General features: G+C 30.3%; 2 protein-coding genes and 2 long non-coding RNA genes across 5 annotated transcripts in view; 3 read left to right on the top strand and 1 right to left on the bottom strand.

The window, feature by feature from the left end:
- The window catches only part of LOC131168840 (protein WHAT'S THIS FACTOR 9, mitochondrial-like), a 73,200-nt gene that overhangs the window by 39,865 nt on the left and 16,868 nt on the right, over positions 1–16,467 (bottom strand). The gene's annotated exons all lie outside the window — the stretch shown is intronic.
- On the top strand, positions 5,930–11,465 carry LOC110670998 (TMV resistance protein N). 2 transcript variants are annotated; one of them, XM_058133625.1, is made up of 4 exons: positions 5,930–6,655; positions 8,091–9,166; positions 9,280–9,576; positions 10,092–11,430. In XM_058133625.1, the coding sequence occupies exons 2-4, from the start codon at positions 8,705–8,707 to the stop codon at positions 11,283–11,285; spliced, it is 1,953 nt and encodes a 650-aa protein (XP_057989608.1). In that variant the 5' UTR covers positions 5,930–6,655; positions 8,091–8,704; the 3' UTR covers positions 11,286–11,430. The 2 variants fall into 2 exon arrangements, with proteins under 2 accessions (XP_057989608.1, XP_057989609.1); XM_058133626.1 differs by lacking the exon at positions 5,930–6,655 and having other exon boundaries at positions 7,035–9,166; positions 10,092–10,597; positions 11,328–11,465.
- Positions 11,525–12,484, top strand: LOC110670993 (uncharacterized). The gene is made up of 3 exons (XR_009143085.1): positions 11,525–11,748; positions 11,848–11,916; positions 12,412–12,484. It is a non-coding gene; the product is annotated as an uncharacterized LOC110670993 (long non-coding RNA).
- LOC131172559 (uncharacterized) lies at positions 13,966–15,593 on the top strand. Its single transcript, XR_009143086.1, has 2 exons — positions 13,966–15,177; positions 15,318–15,593. It is a non-coding gene; the product is annotated as an uncharacterized LOC131172559 (long non-coding RNA).

The following is a 16,467-nucleotide window of genomic DNA, read 5'->3' as shown; positions in this document are numbered from 1 at the left end:
GCAAACTTATATAATATCCAATAAATTTTTTTTTTTTTTTTTTACAATATATCCAACAGATTTTAATGGAACGCATTCATAATAACCTCCGATGAAAGAATTGCAATTATATAATAATCATTTTTAAGTGTTCATAAATAGTGCATGAATACAAAATCTCTTGTAATGCAATACTATAAATAAGATAATAATTAAAATTTTAAATATTAAAAATTATAAAATAAAAAAAATATAATATACAATAGATTTTCAATACTTAATGATATGATTACATTACTGATTTTCCAAAGTTGTAATTAATTATAATAAATATTAACTTTTAAACTTAAAAATATCTTAATTTATTCAATTAAAATATAAAAAATAAAGAAAAAACTCAGAAGTTTCAAAAAATAAAATAATGCAACAATTTATGAAATTTAATTTAGATATTAAAAATCACAGAATAGAAAAATAGTAATATATAATGAATTTTTAATAGTTAATAATATGGTTAAATATGATTAGATTTCCAAATTCATAGTTAATTATAACTAAATATTAACTTTTAAACTTAAAAAATATCTTTGATCCAATTAAAATAAAAGAACTAAAAATTTCTAAAGAATTTTTCTTTTTCATTGTAACTAATAATTAAAAATTTTAAATATTAAAGACTATAAAATAGAAAAATAATAATATATAGTGAATATAATCAATGTAGTTATATTTCTAATCTCATAATAAACCATTGTACAGAAATATTAATTTTAAATTCCTCAAAATTCACGAAAAAAATAAATAGAAACAAAAATTCATAAATCAATATTTCATTGTATTCAATAACTAGGAACCACAAAATACAAAAGTAGTAGTATACAAATATAATCAATATAGTTATATTTTTAATATCATAATTAATAATTATATTAAAATATTTATTTTAAATTTAAAAATATATTAATTAGTCTAATCAAAATGTAGAAAAATTATAAAAAAAAAACTCAAAATTCCTAAAAAAAGATAAATAAAAATACCAAACAAAAAGAGGGCCTCATTCTCTTTACTTTAGCTTTAATATAGATAAATATATGGATAGATTATAATCTTAAAATCAATTATTAAAAAAAATTAAATAATTATTCATGAACTCGAACAATAATTTGCTTCATTAGTTCTCTAATTTATATTAAGAATTAATTATTGTAATAACGAAATTTAATTTCTAAGGTAGATTTTATAATGTATATAAATATAGATTTTATATAGCAATTTAATTATTAATTAAGTCAATAATTTGATGATAAAAAATTACAGTCAGTTGAATGAAAGAAAAATAAAAACTTAATTACGTACACAGTTCTTAACCTGAAATTTAATGAAAGCATCTTAAACAGAACTAGACAACATGCCAAATACAAACAATGATTTAAAAAAAAAAAAATCAACTTTACACATAATTAACAGGTTTCAGTTTAGCATAAATTTATTTATTACACTTTAAAAATAACAATTTAATTGTTTGATCTACTTAATTTGATAAAGCACGAAATAATCTGTTTCTTTAATAGAATTAATAGGTTAACAAGTTTACTTTGACCTATTTAAATCTATTATGACCTGTGTCATTTACATATTAAAACTGGTAGTTTCATTCATAGGACACAAATATAAAGAGCTAAACAAAATCCTAATAATCTCATCTAATTTTATTTGGATGATTTGTGAATATTTAGGTGATTTTTATCTATTTTGATTTTGTCGCTTAATATTTGTCTTATTATATTAAACAAGTTAAACATGTCATATAGGTTAAACGTGTCATATCATATGAGATTTGTAATAACTTATTAATTTAAACAGGTTACACAAGTTATATTATGTAATCTATGTAATAAATATATTCTTATTAGGTTTAAGTATTTTGACACAATTAATTAAACAAGTTGTATTTAGATCAGTAATTTTTTCTATTATACATGTAAATTGACACGACCTGTTCTTGAACACAAATTACCAGCCAAGAAGAGCATTAATAATCAAGAATTGCTGTCAATTTAACTAAAAGCTTTTGTCAGTTTCTATGATTATACGTTGCCTTCCACATTAAGTTTGGAATTGAAATTATATTTCTGATGACTTTGTAGTTTTCTTCATTTAATTTGCTGACTAAATGCTAGCCATTCATTTAATTGTTCAATTGTAATTACTATGTTCCTTCCTAGAAGATTCAAAATGCTCTACTTCTTAGAAAGTTTCTGGAAATTACACTTTCATGGAACTTATTACTTTCCTAGTATTGTTTTATATTATTTTAAGTATTTATTATATGTATGCATTTTAGAAAAAAAAATGATATTTTGTATTTTAAAAACTGTGCAATTTTACTATTGAAGTAAAAATCCTTATTATATACATTGAAATTTAAAATATATTCAATTTATAATTTTATTATTACTTTAATTATAATTTTAAAATCAATTATTTAGAAATTAAATAATTATATTCACCAGGACTGGGCAAAGCGTGAAATTATGATTTTTTTTTTTAACATGAAGGTTTGATTTTTTTAGTGTTAAAATCAAGGTATAATTGTTCTATAAAAAAAAAAAAAAAACTAAAGTATAACTGAGACATAATATAAAAGACATGTATCCTAAATAATTCGGGTATCCATTTTATTTTTAACTTTTACAATTTAATTATTAAATAAATTTATATGTAAATAAACAATTTTATTTCTTTATTTTCTTTTGAGATATTTTTTTTAGTGCTTTAAAATAAAAGAAATCAATTCTTGTAACTTAGAAAAATCAGAAAAGTAATTTTCTCTTTTGATAAATTTCTTTTAAAATTAGACAATAAAAATAAAAAAAAAAAGAATTATACTTAAAATTAAAGTTTGTGCCTTTTGAATTTCAAGGGCTTGTGCAAATTATTTTTGCAAGATAACAAGCAAATCTCCATATTCTAGTCCCAGTCCTAGGGTATAACATTGATGCTATCACAGAAATTTTCATAAGTATGGATTTGCAAAGTAAGAAATCGCTTACCGCTCTGATGCTTCAGTTACTGTTTAGAATTTGAAGAACGAAAGTAGAATTGAGAGAATCAAGGTCCAAACCTGTATATCTCTTAAACTATTCTATTAATAAAATACATATTAGTATAGGAATTATTCTCTTATTAGTATTTAATTAGTCACGCGAGTATTTTGAAATCCTATCTTAGGAGAGAGAGATATTGCATGTCCAAACTCCCCTTGTAACACTTGGGTGATCATAGTTAAAGAGAATAACCATGGACAAACATTCGTACCTGTTGGGCAAACTTTCTATGGGCGAACGCCTCTTATATCTATTGGGTGAATGACCCAGAGGCGAACACCTCTTACATCTGTTGAGGGAATGACCCATGGATGAACGCCCTTCGCACAAGTGGGATAATGGTGAGTAGCATCAATCATGGGTTGGTTCATGATATATAAACTTTTATTTCTTTAGGAATTATTAAGTTCTCGAATATTTTTTTAGAATTATTTATGATTCGATATTAATTTAATAATACTTGAATTAGTTTTTTTTTTATTTTTTTATTATAATTATCCAAGCCTAATTAAAATGTATTTTAACATCAGGAAGTTGGATAAGGTGACTCTTATATAAAATTATATTGCTTTTAACTTTTATAGAGTACGAGATGTAGCTGATTGAATTTCAAAACTGCAAAATTACAAATTCAAATCATTCCAAATTCAATAAAACTAGCACTATATACTTTTCCTTTGTAATGTGTCAAGTTAAACTCAAAAGTCTCAACTACATTCTTTCATATAAGCCATTCAAGTGTTTTTTTTTTTTTTTCTATGATGATTGATTTCATTAGTTTTCTTTTATATTAAGAATTAATTATTGCAATAATGAAATTTAATTAAAAAAATCAACTTGATTATAGTCATATACAGGAAAGATCATTAATAATCAAGAACTGCTTGAAATTTAATTAAAAGCTTGGCCTACGATGAAATAAGTCACCTTTACATATATATGGTGGGGTAGGATTGCATATGCAAAGAAGAAACAAGGAAAGAAATTGAAATTTCTAATGACTTTGTTTTTAGCTTTTTGCATTTACTTTGTTGACTAAACGGTAGCCGTTCCTTTACTTGATCACTAGTAAGAATTATGTTCCTTCCAAGAAGATATGCATGCATAATTTGACATGTATTGCTTTATATTATTTTATAGTTTTTTTTTTAAATAAAAGATAAAGCTTTCATTAAATAAAAGAAAAAATATAGAATAATACCACACTATAATTTTGCATAAGAAAATTTAAGATAGATTACTACTTATATAAAATATAATAGTAATTATCTTAATTTGAAAGATCTTATCATGTTGATAAAACATTTGATTTATTTATTTGATGGGAAATACGCTCCACTCGATTGTAATTTACCATTGTTTGACTTTACAATTTTTTCTATGAACTTGATTTGAAACCATCAAATTTTGATATTCTCATAAAAAAAATTTATATTTTCTATCATTGCACTTGTATCTAAATAACAAAAGAAAACATATAATGTTTATAAAAAAAAAAAAAAAAAAACTAACAAATTCATGACAGAAATTTAATTAAAAGCTTGGCCTACAATGAAATAGGTCACCTTTACATATATATGGTGGGGTAGGATTGCATGTGCAAAGAAGAAACAAGGAAAAAAAATTGAAATTTCCAATGACTTTGTTTATGGCTATTTGCGTTTACTTTGCTGACTGAATGGTAGCCATTCGTTTAACTTTTCATTAGCAATATGTTCCTTCCTAGAAGAACATGAATAATTTGACATTTATTGATTTATATTATTTTAAGTATTTATTACATATGTATTGCATTTTAGCAAAAAAAATTAAAAACTGTGCATTTATACTATTGAAGTTTAATCTTTATTGTTTATAGTATGTTTTAAAATTTAAAATATATTCAAATTAAAATTTTATCATTATTATTTTAATTATAATTTTAAAATTAATTATTTAAAAATTAAATAATTATTTACAAAAGCGTGAAATTATGATTATTATTATTTAATATAAAAAAATTATTTTTTTTTTAACATGATGGTATAATTTTTTTGTAGTATCAATTAAAATGATGGTATAATTGAGGCATAATATAAAGGACATATAAATAATTTGGTAATCATTTTATTTTTATTTTTATGATTTAAATGTTAAATAAATTTATATATAAATAAACAATTTTTATTTCTTTATTTTCTTTTGAGATGATTTTTAAGTGTTTTAAAATAAATGAAATGGATTGTTGTAGTTTAGGAAAATCAGTCTTAAATAAAAACTTGAAAAATCAGAATAAGTGATTTTCATCTTTTCATAAATTTCTTTTTAAAATTGAACAATAAAAATATATAATACAAAATAGAATTATACTTAAAATTAAAGTTCTTAAATTTTCCTTGAAAATATGTATTCAAGTCAAGTGGTCAACTGTCTTTAATACAAAGTTACAAAGTTAATTACATACATGCTATTCTCTAGCTTTCTTTAATATGAATTTTCCAGTTATTTATGTAACAATTTAATTAAATCAATAATTTCATAAAAAATCAAAATTAATTGAACAAAAGAAAAATTGAAACTTAATTACGTACACAAGTAAATATATTAGATTAATGTCGGCCTAGCTACAACGGATGTACATATCCAATAAATTAATGACTGTCATTTTAATTAAAATAATAATAAATTCTACATAAATAATAAATGGTGATAATTTTTTATTGGTCGAATTAGGTAAGAGTTTTTCCATTAAAAACGTACTTTGGATGTTCACACTAAATGATGTCTACTTGGACTAGAGCTAAGTCTGTGTTCCTTCGTAGAAGGTGAACGTGGTGTTTCCACACATCTTCCTCCTTTTTCCCCTTCATTTCTAAATCTAGTGTTTATAAATTTCTTGTCTTAGAATAGTTTACCACACGCTCACAAAATATACATATCTTGTATTTTGCTCTCACTAATTACCTTGTTCAAACTCATTTGCACAAGTGTCGTCCCTTACCACTTATCATGGCTTCTGCTTCTTCATCAACCTCTCCCTGCAAATATGGTGTTTTTATTAGTTTTAGAGGCAAAGATATCCGTCATGGTTTTCTCTCTCATCTCTATAATGCTTTGCAGCAAAAACAAATCAATGCTTTCTTGGATGAAGAACTTCGTAAAGGAGAAGAGATCTCATCAGCTCTCTTAAAAATAATTGAAGAATCCATTGTCTCAATTGTCATTTTCTCTGAAAATTATGCAAATTCTCCATGGTGCTTGGATGAGCTTGTGAAGATACTTGAATGCAAGGAAACTTTAGGACGATTAGTCCTACCAGTTTTTTACCATGTAGATCCAACTGATGTTCAAGACCTGACAGGGAATTTTGGGAAGGCATTTGCTATTGCTAAGCGTGGAGAACAAGTTAAAGGCTGTTTACACAAATGGAAGCATGCTTTGACGGAAGTGCTAAGAGTGAATTTTCATCACGCATTTGCTATTGTTGTGAATGGAGAACATGTTCAAGACTGTATACCCAAGGTTGACAGATGGAAGCGTGCTTTGATGGAAGTAAGCAAAGTGGCAGGCTGGGATTCACGGACTATCATGTAAGTTCATTACTTTTTAATTACTCTTTACCATAGTTTTTCTAAGTATCAATTTTAAAAAAGTTCATCAAAATATAGACACTTTTAATTAGAGTTGTGAACAGCTCTCAATATTTCGAACTGAACCAAAAAACTATACTAGACTGATAAGAATTAATTTTGATTTTTCATTAAAAATCATACCGAATTCGTACTAAACTGAGAATTAATTTTATATATATGTTTTTTCTATGACTTTTTTAGATATATTATATAAATTCGATATAATTATATATTTATATGCATTTAAAATTGTTATATAGATAAACTTAACGTTATCTTTAATTTTTCTATATTTTCTTAATAATTTAAGTTATAAATAAGGATAAATACTATTCGGTTTAAATTAAATAAATTGAAATGAATCATCCTAATTTGGTAATTCTATTTGATTTAGTTTTCATTTTTTAAAAATTTCAATTATTTTGATTCGATTCTATTTTAAAAAGAAAAAATTCAATTGAACCAAACAAAATTGAATATATAAAAATTTAGAAGTCTTGTAACATCTGGGTTATTTATAGCTTAGTGGTAGGGTGCTTGAATATCATCTAGTGGTTATGTGTTTGATATTGACCTCTAGGTTTTTGTTTTCCTTTAACTTAAACTCCAATTAAATTCCAGTCATCGGTTGTAGATGAACTCAACCATTAATATTCTTGTATATACAGACATCTTTAACAAAATCCTAGCCTCTTCCACTTTTATCCTATACTGTTGCCTTCCCTCCTCACTCCTTGTCCTTCATCGTTGTTTATCATCTTGGAAACGTCACTTTTCATTCTCGTTTGAGAGGGATTTTTCATCTTGGTCAGTAGGCCTTCCTTCCCTTCATTGGCTTCGTCTCTCTTCTTCCTCACTCATAGTATCTCTGCCACTATTTGTTCTTGTTGATCTACCCATGAGCCATCTCACTCATGGTATAAGAACAAATAACTCATGATATTCCGCCTCCTTTCTTGTTGATCTACCCATGTCCTATCTCTCTTCTTCCTCAGGCTGAGAAATTAAGAAGGTGCAGACCAGCGTTGCTATTGTTAAAGGCATGTGATATGGTGGAGCTCGAATGGTTTTGATTTATTTTTTATTTTGCTTCTGTGCTTATCTGAAAATTTTTGTGCTTCATTGCTTTTGGGATGTGATTTGTTCGAAGAGAATTGTTGTTAGCTTGCAATTGTTATTTTAAAATTTCAATTCATGTTATGTTGTTCATTTGATACTGGAATTGATGTTCAATTCTTTTTTTCTTTTTGTTAGTTTCCTACAAATTTTTTTTCTTTTGTTCTAAGCAATGTTGATTAACAGAGAAAATTTCTAGCATATAACCAATGATTCGAACCAAATTGAAGAAATTTCTATCATTACTTACTAGTGTTTGTTATTCATATGTGACTAGGCCTGAGTCCAAATTAGTTGAGGAAATCGTCAATGATGTTTTGAAGAAATTTAGTGGTATGTTTTCAAGTGATGATTCTTATGATCGTAACTTGGTTGGAATTGAATCACGTGTGAAAAAAGTGGAACAATTGTTAAATGATAAGACAGTTGTGGGACTTTGGGGGATGGCAGGCATTGGTAAAACAACTATTGCACAAGAAGTATTTCATCGAAACATGATGAAATTTGACGGTCATTGCTTTCTTGATAAGGTTAGGGAAAAAACCATAAAACAACTGCAAAATATTATCATTTGTCAATTATTAAGAGAAAAAAAATTACTTGAAGACACATTGTTTTGGGGTCCTTTTATTAGGAGGAGGCTCAAGGGGAAGAAGATATTGATTTTTTTTTGATGATGTAGATGATGCAGATCAGTTAAAAAATTTAGTAGGAGAGCATGATTTGTACGGTGTGGGAAGTAGAATCGTTGTAACTAGCAGAGATCGGCAAGTACTTGAAAATTTTTGTCCAAAGGAATGCATATATGAGGTTGAGAAATTAACTTATCCTGAAGATTTGGAACTCTTTAGCTTGCATGCCTTCAAGCAAAATCATCCAAATGAAGGATACATGAAGCTATCACAGGAGGCAATAACCTATGCTGGTGGCAATCCATTAGCTCTTAAAGTTTTGGGATCTCATTTATTTGGTATGGGGATAGAAGAATGGGAAGGTGAGTTGGAAAAATTGAAAGGCCAATCTTTGAAGAAAATTCAAGACGTTTTGAAAATAAGTTATGATGGGCTAGAGAGGGATGAAAAGGAAATATTTCTTGATATTGCATGTTTCTTCGAGGGTAAAAGAAGAGATTGTGTAGAGAGAATATTAGAAGCATGTGGTTTCCATCCAAAAGGTGCAATACATCGCCTAATTAAAAAATCTCTCATAAGTATTTCACATGAGTGCATAGAAGTGCATGACTTGCTACGACAAATGGGCAAAGATATAATCATTGAGGAATGCAAACAGCCTGGAGGACGCAGTAGGTTGTGGAATTATGAAGATATTGATCATGTATTTACAACAAATACGGTAAACTAAGCAATGAAGCCTCTTTCATTATCATATTTGAATTTTATAAGAATTGTAGCTCTCATGACAAATAAACTATTAATCAATAGTCTTTTTTATTATTTTTTTATTAGGGAACTGAAAGTGTTGAAGCCATAGTTCTTGATCCGTATTCTACAATAGATTATTTCAAGCCAAGTCCCACGGCCTTCACGAAGATGTGCAAGCTTAGAATGCTCATAGTCAATTATGAAGATTTTGAAGGACAAGTGCCCCTTCCTAACAACCTTGAATTTCTTCCACAAGAGCTAAGATATCTTGAATGGGATTATTACCCTTGGACATTTTGGCCATCAAATTTTTGCCCAAAGAATCTCGTAGAACTTCAAATAAGCAGTAGCAAACTCAGGCAACTATGGAATGGAGATGAGGTACAATTTTTTGTGCTACTTTATAAAATTATAATTACAGTTTGTAAATTATCTTCTAATTTATTGATATTTTCTATTTGTTACAGCCCCTTGAAAATTTGATGATACTGGATTGGAATCATATCAAATATATGGTTCGATCTCATAGTGATTGTGTTTTTTATACAGTAAATTTGACTTCATATATAAAATCCAAGATTTCAAAATCATCATATTATACTGTGTTTCAGGGATTTCGTTATATGAAAATTTTGAAACATATATATAAAATTTGTGTTTTATTCAATAAATAAAACAATACAATTAATTTTAGTTCAATCATATTAAAATAGCCTTAAATTCTTGAAATTTCGAATTTCAATCTTAATTGTAATAAAATATATTTTTTTTAAAAAAATCATTTTATGAATATTTAAGATTCTTTAAATCCAATATACGGTAATATCATATATAGAAATTTTTGTGCTACTTTATAAAGTATCTTCTAATTTATTGATATTTTCTATTTGTCACAGCATCTTGAAAATTTGATATCACTTGATCTCTTCGGCTCTGAAGACCTGATCAGGATTCCAGACTTACCTAAAACTGCCCCAAATCTTGAGGTTTTAAAGTTGAGTTACTGTCGTAGTCTGACTGAGATCCCATCTCTTCAAAATCTGAGCAAGCTTACTCAACTATGGTTAAACGGGTGCTGTGAAGTCACATATTGTCCGGAGCTTCCTTGTAGTATAAAGTTTCTAACTTTAGAGGGAACTGGAATAGAACAACTGCCCTCGTCAATTGAGCATCTGACTCAACTTGACCATTTGCCCTTGGAAGGATGTAAAAGACTCGTTAGTATTCCAAGCGGCATAAGCGAGTTGAAATGTCTTATAACACTCGTTCTCGGTGAATGCTCAAATTTAACGAGTCTTCCAGAAAGCATCAAACAAGTATCGAAGTTGGAATCTCTTGATTTAAATGGTTGCGAGAGACTTAAACGTTTACCAGACCTCCCATCATCCTTAAAAACATTAAGCGCATCAAAGTGCACCTCTCTGAAGTCAGCATCAACTTCATTCCTTCTCGAAGATCATGCTCGTGGATTTTTTAATTCGAAACTTCTTCAGTTTGATAATTGCTTCACTTTGGAGGATAAGAAGAAAGTTATTGAGGATGTTATTGAAACGCATCTGTTGGGTCAGGATGTTGGATTATGTGTGGTGGGAGGTGAAGTACCAGAAAGGATGAGATATAAGAATAAAATTGGATCCTCGCTTTCATTCGAACTTGACCTTCGTCACTTAATTGCCTTCTCTTTCTGCGCTATTTTTCATATCCAAGATTATGTTCAGCAATCTTTTACATGTAGAGTGGATTTCATAGACGAATCTGGACATAGGCATCGCTATGATTTCTCGCATAGCTTATTTTTAACAACCATAGATTTATACCATCAAATTTGCTTTTCATCAGAACACATGTCGCTTTGGCTCGATAATAAAAAATTCGAATCGGTTGATGAAAAGTGTTTTGTTGAGGCCTCATTTTACTCCAAGGAAAGAGTGGAGATAATTAAGTGTGGGATCCATCCTATATATAGTAGAAAGAGGAGCAGAAATGAAGAGCATCAGGATGACGAGGAACACCAACCAGCTTTTCAAAGATTGGAAGAAGAAAAGGATAACAACATTAAGAGAAGAAGAATAAATTATGAGGAAAAATAAAAGGAAGAGGAGGTTTCCAATCAAACCCTACTCACTTCCCCGGCCGGATCTCTGCTGCGCTCCCTTTCCCTCCCCTCCGCTCTCCATTTCCCAATCTCTGCATCTCCTTCGGCAACGACGATGAGTCTTCAGCTCATAGTAGTGGTAGTAGCATTAGCGATAGTAGCTTCTCTGGTCGCGACTGGGTGTACCGGTCGTTTCTCGGACCTTATGTGGCGGGGACTTGGGTAACAGTGAAGGGTCAGCGTGGTAGTGGCGGTAACAGTAAGGAGAAGCTGGTGGAGGAGAAGAAGGGACCTGGAAGTGTCTCGAGTGTTTCAGTGAAAGTGAAAGAGGAGAAACTAAAGATAGAGAAGGAAGTGAAAACGGCGGCGAGTCAAGTTTTGGTGACTGGCCGAGTTCTGTGACTCAGTCTGGTTCCGGGAGCAGTCGGAGATTGAGACATTCTTTGGGCTTTTATTTTGTACGTTCTAGCAGTTTTTTTTTTTTTTTGGGTATATACAATGTAAGAATTGAATTGAATTGTTTGAATGTATATTGTGTTGCTAATCTTCTGTTGCAGGTAATTTGCATTTGTATATCATCTGTATCTTATTCAAATCACCTGGGGAGTAAAGTCAGACAACTAGAGGTATGTTCTATAATTTACAAAGGTTTTAGGGTGCATTCAATTTGTGTTCAAATGCTTGAAACAATTTTATTCTGGTTGCTGGAATATAAATTAGAATTGAAATGGAAAAGTTAATAAATGTCAATGCTGGAATACTTTGAAGGTTAGAAAGATCGGAGGAAGAAAATGTGAAAAAAGCTGTGTGCAATTGTTTAGCTGAGTTGAGCATTTACTTGGTCACAGTCAGCATGGTCACTAAACACAGATATATGTAGTTTGTGTTCTAATTTTCGTAAATATGGATTTTTAATTGAAGGAATACAATATTAACCTTCATAAAACTTTCTAGCAACAGAGATGATGTTGGTAATAAAAGCATTGAAGTTTGCATGTCCCTTTCTGTTCAATGGATTTGAAAGTGGCTTAATTGATGTGATTTGCATGACTAAGAAACAAAAGAAATGGTTAAATATTACGTCACTGTAGATTATTTTTGTTTTTTCTGTCATTTCTCAGGTTCTAGAGGCATTCCTTGGTCCAGGTTCTGAACTCTGGATGTTCAATGAGCTCCCAGAAAAAGAAAGGGAAAAGAAGCTTACTGATGGTGGACTTGATATTTGTGGATTGGAGAGCATAAAACTTGTTCACTGTGAGGAAAATGCTGTCATCAGACAACATTAGGAGAGTCTTCCTGTAGAGACTTTTACTTTTGATTCTGTAAGTGGCATCACCATCATTTCTTTACTTCAGTTCACCATGAGATTAAAGATGATCAAATTAAGATCTCAAACAACAGCTAGAATTTAGAAGGACTTGCCATATAAAGATTAAGACTCCAATAGATGTCACCGAATCCTATGTCAGGCTACATAAGGAAATAAGCTTTACTAGGTACAGAGGTCAATTGACCCAACTGATTGTGCAGAAAAATCATTGGGTGCAAAATTTTGCATTATATAATTTAGAGAACTGAAGAAATTTCTGTTCCAAGTCATGCGCATGCCTATTTTGAAACTGATGTACTTAGTGCGATAAGGTTTTATAAGCATGGAGGATATTTAGGCTTAAAATGTACAAGTACCGATAGAATTTTGCATCTGCTTTTGCCAGGCACCTCTGTAATTGAGGTAGCAGTGAATTTTCTTTTAGATTTAGAATCAGTTCTATGGTCTGTGTATGTTTATAGTTTAGTAATCTGATTATTGATGAGAGCCTTTTCTTCCTATCTCATGGATTTCAGCCAGAGCATCTCCCTTGTAGAGATACAAAGTCAACATCTTTACATCTTTCTGGGTTCTGTAATAGCTCTTGGATTCGTGAAATGCAGCAAGCTTCTGACAAACCAATAATCATTAGTGAAAACCTGGATGCTAGGACTAGAAACCTGGTCTCTGTGTCCAGAATCAGTCAAATGAATTGGTGAGTATGGTACTGGCAATGGTTGCTGAAGAAAAGCAAATAAATCATGATCTAGAGGTACTCTTTGCTGAGGAGGTACTGTTTATTCGTTCCTCCTGTCCACCTTTTTATTTCCCATTTTTCTGCCTCTTTCAGATCTTGCAGATCAACTGGTTTACTGTTTCAGATTCCAAGGCTTAATATTAGATTTTTTATGTGTATCTAATTGGCTGGCATTTGTAGGGAAATAGATGTGTATTAAACCTGCAAATTCTACCTATTTGACCCGGAAGAGCTTTTGTTTTTATGAAATAATGATTAGGGGACATCAAAGAAATGAAATTGTGATTGGGTATCGCCTTGCAAATGCATATCTTGCAATAATTAACCCTTCAGATAAGTCAAAACCAAGAAAATGGTCCCTTGATGATGTTTTTATTGTCATCTCCTTAGGTGAGTGATAATGGTATGCAGTATGCTGTTCTAATATTACCTTCATGTCAATTTCTGTGAAAGTGACTTAATTGATGTCATTTGCATGATAGTGGTCTTAGAAAAAGAAAGACGAAAGAAGCTTACTGATAGTGGACTTGATATTCGTGGATTGTAGAGCATAAAACTTCTTCAACGCAAGGAAAATGCTGTCATCAGATGACATTTGGAGAGTCTTTCTCTAGAGATGATCAAATTAGGATCTCAAACAATAGCTACAATTTAGGAGGTCTTGCCAGATGAAGATTACTCTTCAATAGAAGTCACTGAATCCCATGTTAGGTTACAGAAAGTATTTGGAAGGAAATAAGCTTTAGTAAATACGGGGGTCAATTGACTGAACTGATTGTGGATAAAATTTGTGTGGCAGCTAAACAAGAATAATTCACTATCTCCCTTATAATACATTATCATTAGCAGTTTCTTCCAAACAAGAATCCCCTTAGCTCCCCCACTCTCTCTTTTCTTCCCCCAGACAAAGAAGAGCACTCCTTGTTTTACCATTTGAGAGTACCTATTGGCAAAAGGGACACCAAATGACAGTAGCATTGGCTAGGGCAGCCCAGAGGATGGACCTGAAATACTTTTTAATGCCAGTGGTCACTGGTTGGTAATTAGTTCAATAAAGCTCAAGGAATTTTGTTGGGAAGTATCCTTTCATGCCATTGTTCAAATAAAAGCTCTGACCTTACCTCTTGTTTTAGAGTACTCATCTTAGTTGCAAACAGTCATATCTGAAATCCAAGCATTAAATGTGTAATGCTGAAGCTTCATTACAGAAAGCTACTTCCCTCTAGTATTCCATATGTTAACAATGTTGAAATGTCCGCTTAACCATGAAACACCTGCAACATCATAACTATTTTGAGCTACTTATTTTGTCATGTGCACGCCTATGTTGAAACTGATGAAAGTACTTGCGATAAGGTGTTATAGGACACGGGGGATATTAAGGTTGGAAATGTACAAGTACCAAGAGAATTTTGTTTCTGTTTTTGCCACGCATCTCCGTAACTGTGGCAAAAGTGAATTTGCTTTTAGATTTAGAATCAGTTCTATTGCATGTGTATGTTTAGTGATCTGATTATTGATAAGAGCCTTCTCTTCCTACCTCATGGATTGCAGTCAAAGCGTCTCCCTTATAGAGATTATACAAAGTCAACATCTTTAAATCTTTCTGGGTTCTCTCATAGCTCTTGGATCGGTGAAATGGAGCAAGCTTCTGACAAATCAATAATCATTGGTGAAATCCTGGATTCTTGGACTGGAAACCTGGTCTCAGTGTCCAGAATCAATGATTGTGTTACCAAATCAACTGGTGAGTATGGCACTGGCAATGTTGGCTGAAGGCAAGCAAGAAAATCGTGTTCTAGATAATTCGTTGCTGTGGAGGTACTGTTCATTCCTAGAATTGTTTTTCTTGCTCCTCCTGTCCACCTTTTTTCTCCCTGTTTTATGCCCCTTTCAGATCTCACACAACTAGGCATAACATTAAATTTTACATGTATACGTTATTGGTTTTTCATTTGCAGGGGAATGAGATGTGTATTAAACCTGCAGAATTCGATCTATTTGACTAGGAAGAGCTTTCTTTTTACGAAACAATAATCAGGGGACGTCAAAGAAACGAAATTGTGATTTGGTATCGCCTTTCAAATGCAAATCATGTGATAATTAACCCTCCAGAGAAGTCAAAACCAAGAAAATGGCCCCTTGATGATGTTTTTGTTGTCATCTCCTTGGGTGAATGACTGTAAACAATTGATGGTTTCTGGTATCATAGCATCTATTAGTCTTTTCTTTATATTTTATCCAACTCTACAAAAATTCTCTCCCCATGCTTCAACCTCCCTTGTAGGTACATGGCCAGTTGTAACTGAAAAAAATATTCTGAAAATATTTTGACCAAAAGAGATGGTTACTTGTAGGGGTAAATTTCAATAACTATCCTTGAACTTATATAGTTATAACACTACAGTTCTTAAACTTTAAAACGTAACATAAAACTCCCTAAACTTTCAAATTTTGCATAGTAAAATTCTCTAACTTTCAATTACTGATTTTTCGGTTGAATACTGATGTGAACAGCTCCCATATGGCTCTCAGTCAACATTTCTCTCTCCTCTCTTATTCTAATTGTAAAATTATTTTCTCTACATCTGAAAAATCATTCTGTTTACAGTGAGAAAAATGATTCAATTTGCACATAACTTGAGAGAGAAAAGAGAAATATTGATTAAACTCCACGCTAAAACTGTTCAGGTCAGCGTCTAACTGAAAAATCGACAATTAAATGTTAGAGTGATTTTACTGTGCAAAATTTGAAAGCTGAAGAGGTTTTATGTTACATTTTTAAGCTGAAGGACTATAATGTTATACTAGATAAGTTCAGAGACGGTTGTCAAAATTTATCTTTACTTGTAGATCACAAACTTTCAAATTTGACTCTGTAAAGTATGTTTTGTACAATTATAACATAGTACTGTGAACTGAAAAATGAGTTGATCATGTTCAAATGACAGACCTTTCAGTATTCCTCATTAGTTCCCCAATTGTTAATTCCCAAATAGAATTATCTTGCCATACTGCATTACAACTCTTCATCAATTCCATAATTTTATGTTTTCTTTTTCTTATAACTTGTATTCTCAAGTTCATTGTTCACAACACCGCAAAAGGGGA

The sequence above is a fragment of the Hevea brasiliensis genome, chromosome 14, assembly GCF_030052815.1.
Source record: "Hevea brasiliensis isolate MT/VB/25A 57/8 chromosome 14, ASM3005281v1, whole genome shotgun sequence".
NCBI classification, from domain to species: domain Eukaryota; kingdom Viridiplantae; phylum Streptophyta; class Magnoliopsida; order Malpighiales; family Euphorbiaceae; genus Hevea; species Hevea brasiliensis.
The sequence above is the reverse complement of the archived record's forward strand: the minus strand, read 5'-3'. Positions and strand labels throughout refer to the sequence as shown.

Bases quoted from the DNA above. Each gene is read 5' to 3' on its own strand.
- LOC110670998 (XM_058133625.1), top strand. From the start codon at position 8,705: ATGAAGCTATCACAGGAGGCAATAACCTATGCTGGTGGCAATCCATTA. The intron at 9,167-9,279 runs GTAAACTAAGCA...TTTTTTTATTAG, and splicing joins ATGTATTTACAACAAATACG to GGAACTGAAAGTGTTGAAGC. The intron at 9,577-10,091 runs GTACAATTTTTT...TATTTGTCACAG, and splicing joins AACTATGGAATGGAGATGAG to CATCTTGAAAATTTGATATC.